This window comes from Pantherophis guttatus, chromosome 2 (assembly GCF_059756535.1).
Source record: "Pantherophis guttatus breed Tessera chromosome 2, ASM5975653v1, whole genome shotgun sequence".
NCBI classification, from domain to species: domain Eukaryota; kingdom Metazoa; phylum Chordata; class Lepidosauria; order Squamata; family Colubridae; genus Pantherophis; species Pantherophis guttatus.
This window is the reverse complement of record NC_142064.1, coordinates 120,604,367-120,613,231: the sequence shown is the minus strand read 5'-3', so window position 1 is coordinate 120,613,231 and position 8,865 is coordinate 120,604,367. Positions and strand designations below refer to the sequence as shown.

Below are 8,865 nucleotides of genomic sequence, written 5' to 3'. Positions count from 1 at the left end.
CTGGCTTTTTTGCATTTGTTTTGGAGAATTTAATTATCCGTTTGACAAAAATGATAGTTACGGTATATAGGAAATGTCTCAGCAGTCTTTCACAAGAAAGTTTAGAATCATTTGAACCAACTTGCTCTACTGTTTCCCCAAAAGAATAGGGCTAAATCTTCCTTCTGTTAATAAAAGGTCTTTGATTCCATTTCCCTTAACAGAGAGCAGCACTGTCTTCTGCAAAGTCACAGTGCATCCAGCAATATGATGGTTTGTCCTCCCCACTGGACAAAAGGTTTGCATGTCCACTAGCATTCATCATGAAGTTGATGATAATTACAGTATTTGAAATCTGTCATGCCTTCTTCAGAGATGGGTTTTTCATTACAACAGACTTCATTTCCTGGGATGGATCTGAAAAACAAGCCAGGATAAATTGTTACATGGAAATTAAATCTCCTCCACTATTTGTGCAATGGGCTTAAAAAGAAAAGAACAAAACCTTGACAATCCTTAAGACTAGATACACGTTTGAGATACGGGAAAAGAAGTGGCATCCTGTGCAGACATGACTTTTGTCAGGGTTGTGAGAAACCTTACCTTGGTGGTTTTAACACGGTTTCCTAATGAGCACATCCAACCTGTGTTGTCAGGTAATGCTTTGCACTCCTCTTCAGCCTGGCAGGGCTGCATATCGCACCACCACTTTCCTGTCACAATGGAGGCTATAGAATAGAGGGAGACACTTTTTACCATCCCTCCTTAAGGCCATGAAGTTTACTGACATTGGTAACTTGTTCCCTGCGGATATGGCAATTCAATAGATTTGTCGTCAAGATGGAATGCCTCTAGTCTATTTGGGTCTCTTGGCATCAAGAGGTTATAGACCAGGGACAAATGGGACTTCCTGAATTCCATGCTAGCTAACTAACTTGTCTCTGTCCTTGAATCAAGTATCCTGCTTTATCATGGAAGTCTTGGCATAATAAATACTATTTGAGGACTTTTAAGACCACCATAACCACTACTTACATCTGGCCTGAGAGAGCCATTATATAGAACACACATACAGACCTCTAATAAAAGAGGCTCCAACTATCAAGCCCTTCAATCATCTTTTGTTCTGTTTACATGCTAAGCCATCCTCCTCACCAATATCTGTTTATGCACATTTGCTGGGGGGTTTTCCTCTTTATTTTGGATCCATGTTTTAATCTCTTCCCAGGATTCTTATTGCTTAGATTCTTGGTCCTTATATCCCCTTGGGTTTTCCTGCCACTTGGGGTTAGGAGAAAGAAAGATCTTGGCTCCTAGTACTTACTATCCACGCAAGAAGGTTTGCCACGGGTTGTGCCAGCCACTTTGCCTTGGAGACAGGAGCATTGGATAGTTTGGGACCGTTCTTCAATATGGTTCCGGTTGCAACAGCGTTTGACAGCAATCACTTTGCAGGTACCCCCACCTGTGGTGAGGAACAGTTGAGAGGGAAGATGGGAGGAAGAAGCAGCACTGAGGATTTTTGTCTTCTGCACCTTTTTTTTTCTAGCACAGAAGAGTGAAGGTTCTAATCTGGTGTCAACTACACATGCACTCGTACTTTACCTCTTGTGTGACAAAACTGCAAGCAAATTGGAATGCATCTGGATGATAGTTACTTGAAGTTATTTGCATTGTCAAATTTGCTGTCATTTGGGTGGAGTTGCTTTGTCCTGTGATGCTTAGAGATTACTATGCCTATTTGGAAGACTCTCACCTCCACACTTTAAGAACTGAAGTATACAGTAATTCTATTTGTGCATAAAAACAATTGGGGGGTGCTCAAACAGTGATGTTAACAGAAAATGCACAAACTATTATCCAATCAGATAACTTGGGAAAAGACAATAGACCCTAAGTTTCCAAAATGAAGGCTGGAGTTAATACCTTTTACTTGATACTCAACCCTCCCCTTCCCCAGAACAGAAGGAACTCACTGATCACTGGGATTTGATCTACTGTTGTCTGGTACCAATACTGATCATGATGATGTTGACTCTGAATGGGAAACTCTTGAGCAAAGGTGCCTGGCCACATGAGAATAATGGAAACCATTAGGAATGCTGGAAAGAGGTGGCACATCATGTTAGAGCTGCAAAAGAAGGATGAGATTGCATAGTGAGAAGGGGAAAGGAAAATGGAATCCTATTTTACCTGGTACTTCTTACTTAATCTAAGCTTTGGCAAAGTTTCCATGGTGAGGAGAACAGTTGCATCATAGCCATCTGGGACTACTTTTCCAATAGAGGGGGATGTATTAAAATGGAACGGCTTGAAGACAGTTTCTTCCACCTATGCTTAGAAGGGGTGTAATTCCTGATGTACTGTTATAATTTGTTTTGAAGTTGTGAATTGGCTTTTCAGAGAACTTGGCTGCTGAGTCTCATTTCATGATCTTGACTTATGAAGTGCAAGACCACATAGGCTCAAGCTGACAGGAAAAGAAAGGGATTAAAAAAACCAAAAACCATTGAGATAATTTTATGATACCTATGTACTTCTCTTCAGGAAAGACGCCCCAGATCTTTGGAAGGCCTTTTCTCAATGTGAATTCTTACATAGTTGTGTCTTAAAAAAAAAATAGAAAGGAAAAAACCACAAAAGTATTGGGCAAGTGTCATCAGTACATTATCGAAAGTGCATACATGCCTATTAAAAATATTGTTAATTGTGAAAGTATACCACGCATCTACAAAACAGTATGCGCTAATTAGATGGGATTGTGTATATTTGATTTCCTACACTACTTTAAAATGCAAAGTGAAAAAAGCTAGGATTCACTTTTCCAGAATTCTGTATTTGTTAGGACTAATATCTTCTGTTATTGTTTATTTGGCATATTTTCAGTTTGTTCCAAACAAAATACATTTTACATTGCTTGACTTTCACACTTTTGGCAGGTATGCTAACATACACTTTGCAGCCCAGGACTGATCAGGAATACCGTATTTTTCAGAGTATAAGACGCACCAGAGTATAAGAGGCACCTTAGTTTTTGGAGAGGAAAATAAGAAAAAAGCTGATTGGCAGGTGGATCAGACTCCCGGAATACCCCCAATCAGCTGTTCCCAGAGGTGAATTTTAGCAACAGGTTCCTTTGGTTGTAAGCTCTGTGCCTTGCTTTTTTTTTTTTTTTTTTTTTTTTTTTTTGCTTTTTTTTTTCTGCCTCTGAAACTTCTGAAACTCCTTGCAGAAAAAACTTTTTTTCCTGCCTCTGAAAGCCTCCGAAACAGAGCTTCAGAAAAAGCCTCTGAAGCTCTGTTTGGGGGCTTCTTTTCTGAAGTTTCATTTCTGATGCTTTTTTCAGCCTCTGAAACCTGTTTGAGAAGCTGGGCGGGGCTACATTCGGAGCATAAGACGCACCCAGATTTTCACCCTCTTTTTGGGGGGGGAAAGGTATGCCTTATACTCTAAAAAATATGGTAGCTTGAAGACTATCTTACTCTGTTTTCTGTGCTGGAAGTTCAGGAAGGTATTTATTACATTGGACCAACCTTACTGACCTGAATGGACACCTTATTTCTGAATCGGCACTTGAGCAGGTTCTATCAGTAGCAACACTTGTTTCAAAGGAGTTTGTTGTTTGTTGAGCCTAGATGAAAGAGGGCAGAATCAACTCGGAAAACTAAAACAACCAAACTAGAACAACAGTCGAGTAATGTTTATTTTCAACAAGAGAAACAGATACATACGTTCATGTGTTGATTTTTACAAAGACAAAGTGCAGGTAGTCTTTGACTTACAACCACATCTGAGCCCAACATTTATGTTGCTAAGTGAGATATTTGTTAAGTGAGTGTTGCCCCATTTTATGACTTTTCTTGCCACATTTGTTAAGTGAATCACTGCAGTTATTAAATTAGTAACATGGTTATTAAGTGAATCTGGTTTCCTCATTGACTTTGCTTGTCAGAAAGTTGCAAAAGGTGAACACATGACCCTGGAAAACTGTAATTGTCATAAATGTATTAGTTGTGAAGCATCACGTGACCATGGGGAATGCTATTAGGGTCAGAAGTGTGAAAAACGGTCATAAATCATTTTTTCCAGTGTCATAACTTTGAACAGTCACTAAGCAGACTGTTGTAAGTCAAAGACTACCTGTATGATTTGTTGGTGAGTTTGGATCATTTTGTGATGTTCTATGGGGCAATATTAATGTATTCATTCTGTGGCATGATTGGGGAAGTTTTCTTTCTTCAGCATATCTATAGATCTTGTGCTTTGGGGATTTTCTATTGGAAAAGTGATATCTGGTAGTATAGAATCAGAATAACTTGGAATTATTAAGAGAGGTGGATCTCCAGTTTGTCTAGAATTCTCTGCTGGTCTACATGATTAATTCCCAGTTTTTCAGCAGGCATCCTATGGTGGAAGGAAATTGTCCTGTGCATTAATGTTACTTCAAATTAGTTTCCATAAATTGACCTGCAAACTTAGAAGTCTGATCTAAGCACGTGGTTACTCATAATGTAGAGAAGCCATTTTCCCAGCTAGATGACCTGAGCTATTTCTTGAAGAAGCAACAAGAAAGCATCTTTTCTGTTGGCTCCCGCCCTATTATCCTGCTGGAGGTGAGGTTCACCCCACACACTCTTGGCCTTCCAGAAGAGCACAAGTAAGTGATGTTGAGAAAGCACCTTGAGAAGGAATAAGAGATGTTGAAGAAAATAGTTCAACCCCATCCAGAACACAACAACATTTGTATACATAGATCAAGGTTAGCATTGATAATGCAAGAGAACTTGAGTCAATGGTAAACAATTTAATGTTTCAACACTGTGCCTCTGCTGTAAAAAAAAGGGGGGGCAATAGCATGTTATGAATAATAAAATAGATTATAATGTCCTTACAGTATATAAATTGTGTGACAGTATCTGGAATATTGTATGCGTTTCTGATTGCCACACCTCAAAAAGGATAGAGTGGAGCTGGAGAAGGTTCAGAGGAGGGCAACTAGGATGATCAACCGACAGGAGCCTTTATGAAGAAAGGCCAGAATGTTTGGGGGATTTTTAATCTAGAAAGAAAGCCAATGACGAGACATGACAGAGGTGCAGAAAACTCTACATGGTATGAATAAAGTGAAAAAGGAGAAACAATTTCCCCCTTCCCAAAATACTAGAAGCAGAGATCACCTAATCAAATTTGAATCCTGGAAAAATCCAGCAATGCATATAATAGTATCTAAGATAGGGATATAAATTCCAGTCTGATAATTCCATCTTTATTAGATCCAGCCCAAGTGTTTCCTGATTATTTCACAAGCGAAGGCTGCTTACAGAAAGCATGACTTCTCATTTGATCAAGCCAAAGAGTTTAACTATGAAAAGCATTGTTAAATTAAGGTGCCAAGACTGGTATTCGGTGTAATATAACCATTAAGTCAGTTGATTCCTCCATAGTAGGAAAGGATGATGTTATACTTGGTTCCTAGAACCACAGATGATACAGTATTAAATCTAACCCATAAAAACCTTTGTGTAAAATGGGATTAAGATAAATATGTAAAATTTTCTACTAAATGGTGGCTAAATAACAGTCCCTGTAAATAAGAATAATGTCTATGGTGCTTTTATTGCAGTGGTGCTTTCTTTTACCCTTGGAGCAAGAATTGAACTCGGAGGTCACTATGCTTTTTTCTGAGGAAAAAACTGAGAAGGGAGATGGGACAGCCTCTCTCACAGTGTATTTTAAATCAGTATCTTAATTAGCAAATTCTCAAACCGGCATCATCATCATCATCATCATCATTATTATTATTATTATTATTATTATTATTATTATTGAGAAAATACTTGTTTCCAGAGACAAGAATGTTTAACACAAGAATTGCAGCTCACATAATCTAGCTCTCATAAATTTCTATAAGATTCTATAGTCTATGTGCTATACAGTAAAAGACTAAAAAGATACTATATAAACAATGGGTTGTATTATTTAGAATGCCAAAATAGAAAAGGTATTGATTAATTAGTGACTTCAAGTATAACTTGAAGCACTTGAAGTCATGCTTATGCACTCATAACATCTAGTCAAATGGAAATGCAATAAATTGTGTAATACTTTGTTTAAGAATTTTTCAAGGAAGGGCTCATTGAACATTTTGTGCAAATGAAATCAAAGTCCTGGATTTGTTACTCCTGTGGGGATTGAAATATGTCAGTGACACAGACAAAGAGTTCAAAATATGTTTCTCCTGCTGCTGGGAACTAACTCCTAACTTGAGAGTTTTGTCCCACTGCATTGAGAATATCCAAGATTCTGAATTTTTCAATCTAGCCAAATACTCTGCCATAGCGCTTTCTATGAATACCACCCCCACCCCACCCCATGTTAGATGGGTTCAAATGCAGAAGGGAACAGAAATACAGAATAAACAATTTCTTCTGTAATGGACAAGCGATAAAAACTACAGACTTAGTTCAAGTGGGATTCTTTTACTGTTTATGTCAGGAGCAATGATAAATGGAATTTTAATTTTGTTTGGAAATTTGAGACATTTTTAAAATGACTAGTTCATCCCATAAAATACTGATGTAGTTTATTATTTGATTGCCACTTCTCCCATAAATCATTACCTACTATACTACAACATTACCTGAATAAACTTTTAATAGTCACCCAGGCCCCATTCTCATTTCTTACCTGTGATTCTGTCCTTGATGCTGAAGTGTTCTTACCTCTCTGTCCCAGCCATGGCAGCAGGCTCTATGGACCCTGGAAGCATCCTCTTCTTTGTTCGTATTAATTCTCTTTTTTTGGAAAAGATGGAGAAAAATGTTCCGAGCGCTCAGAGTTCTGGAATCAAAGTCACTATTCTGGCAGCTTTGATCTGCCCTGATCATAACCTTACAATCTAGCAATTCACTGCTCTCTCAGCCAGATTTGGTGCCAGAACCAAAAGTTCTGGCTGCCAGCCCTCCTTCTGTAACCCAGCAGATGTCTCAGTATCTGTGCAAGATTTTGAGTCTGCCTGTTCTTCAGCTTTGCTTTGACTGATATATGTATACACATGTGTCTGTGTAGGAGAACTCCAGACGGCCTCTTTTGTGCTTTTCTCCTTTATGCTTTCTGTTCGAAGAGCCCTCCTGCTACATCCCACACAATGCTGCCTCCTCCGGATTTTGTTTCTGACACCACTCTTGCTGGGATATGAGCCAGCTTTGATGGCCTCTCTTTGCCTTCACTGCTTCTCACTTTGGGATAAAGTGTTAAAAAAAGTTGGAGCCACAGAGGATGCATCTAGAGATTTCTGTAATTCTTTGATGAAAGGAAAGGAAAAGAAAGAAAGAAAGGGAGGAAGGAAGGAAGGAAGGAAAGGTCATGCCTATTTTGCTGCCCTAGGATTGGTGACACATATTTTATTGCTGTTCTTATAAAACAGTGGGAGGTATGTTTTATTTTAAAGCATATTCTTTGATTTGCAAAAGAGTATGTTTTGTATGAAAATTGCACACGAATAAGGTGTGGTTATACTGTGGTAGATATTAATCTATAGCTGAAATTTCCGATATTTCAGTACCATCTTAATTTCCCCATCCTGGGACTATGTGGCCAGTACCAGCATATTTTCCTCTTTTTTCCTTTTCAATCTTAGCCACCCATCCCAATTTGCAGATCCAAAAGACAATTACCATATCTATGATTGAGAGTGCAGAGATTAATGGTGGAGAGTGATGGATCCTAGTGAATGCCATTGTTTTCTTTTTTCCAGGACCAATTCCATCATTAGCCACAGATGGTAACTGAGATGAGGTTGACAGACTGAATTACAGTTTATCCTTTCCACCCTTCTCTTCCTCAACCTCATTCTGCATGGATGATAAATTTCTCCACAGTTAAACACCATCTTCACTAATATGCAGTAGAAATTGTAATTGTCAATGTAAGCTCTGGTGTCAACTGAAAATGAGGGTGTGAGGAGTGAAATGTGATAAAATGTCCTCCTAGACAAATGTAGGTTTGCTATTGACCCAGTATCACTGAAGATGGTGAGAATAATGACAAAGTGTGCATGTTGGTGTAATACACGATTTATTAATGAGGCCAGATATGAATAGACTCTTAACTGTTCAGTTGCTTGGTGGGGGTTTTATGATAACTATCTTATACTGCCGTGATGGCGATAGGGCTTTTATTATTATTTTTTAATTATTATTATTATTATTATTATTATTATTATTATTATTATTATTATTATTAAATAATAATAATAATAACATTATTAAAGGAACATTATTCTCTTGGGCATATTCAGACTGCGTTTTCATTAAGAATAGGAAAGATGAATATTTCATCTCTAAATACAGTTACAACAGTTCATTTAGTGACTGTTGGAAGCTACGGCGACACTGGAAAAAGTGACTTATGGCCATTTTTCACACTTATGACTGTTGCAGCATCTCCATGGTCACATGATCAAAATCCAGAAATTTGGCAACTGACCTATATGACAGCTGCTCTGTGTGTGTGTGTGTGTGTGTGTGTGTGTGTAGGGGTCACGTGACCACCTTTTACGACCTGACAAGCAAAATCAATGGGGAAACCAGATTCACTTTACGACCATGTTACAAACTTTACAGCTGCAACGACTCATTTAACAATTGTGGCAAGACAAGTCATAAAAATGGGAGCAAAACTCACCTAACAAAGGTCTCGCTTAGCAACAAAAATTTTGGGCTCAATTGTGGTTGTGAGACAAGGACAATCCTGTATTGCGTTTCCCTCCTCTACATTCAGGATGAGGATTGGCTTTGAGGGCAGGAAGTGCAAACTGTACACATTCAGTGGTGGAATCTTCTTTATACTTACCCTTTTCAGAAAAGCAGATGCTGATCTTGTTCA

The 8,865-nt window shown here is 38.3% G+C and overlaps 1 protein-coding gene across 2 annotated transcripts; it reads right to left on the bottom strand.

Annotated features, from left to right (window-relative positions):
* Positions 1-5: 5 nt before the first annotated feature.
* Positions 6-6,890, bottom strand: LOC117675442 (chemokine-like protein TAFA-1). Of its 2 annotated transcripts, XM_034434067.3 has the most exons (6): positions 6,667-6,890; positions 3,522-3,610; positions 1,956-2,110; positions 1,304-1,444; positions 583-707; positions 6-396 (listed from the first exon to the last, which is right to left on the bottom strand). In XM_034434067.3, the coding sequence occupies exons 3-6, from the start codon at positions 2,101-2,103 to the stop codon at positions 379-381; spliced, it is 432 nt and encodes a 143-aa protein (XP_034289958.2). In that variant the 5' UTR covers positions 2,104-2,110; positions 3,522-3,610; positions 6,667-6,890; the 3' UTR covers positions 6-378. The 2 variants fall into 2 exon arrangements, with proteins under 2 accessions (XP_034289958.2, XP_087742727.1); XM_087886601.1 differs by lacking the exons at positions 3,522-3,610; positions 6,667-6,890 and adding an exon at positions 2,509-2,584 and having other exon boundaries at positions 256-396.
* Between the last annotated feature and the right edge of the window lie 1,975 nt (positions 6,891-8,865).

Coding starts and splice junctions, on each gene's coding strand:
- LOC117675442 (XM_034434067.3), bottom strand. CDS start 2,103: ATGATGTGCCACCTCTTTCCAGCATTCCTAATGGTTTCCATTATTCTC. Junction 1,445..1,955: donor AGATCAAATCCCAGTGATCA/GTGAGTTCCTTC, acceptor TCCTCACCACAG/GTGGGGGTACCTGCAAAGTG. Junction 708..1,303: donor CAAACCTTCTTGCGTGGATA/GTAAGTACTAGG, acceptor TCTATTCTATAG/CCTCCATTGTGACAGGAAAG.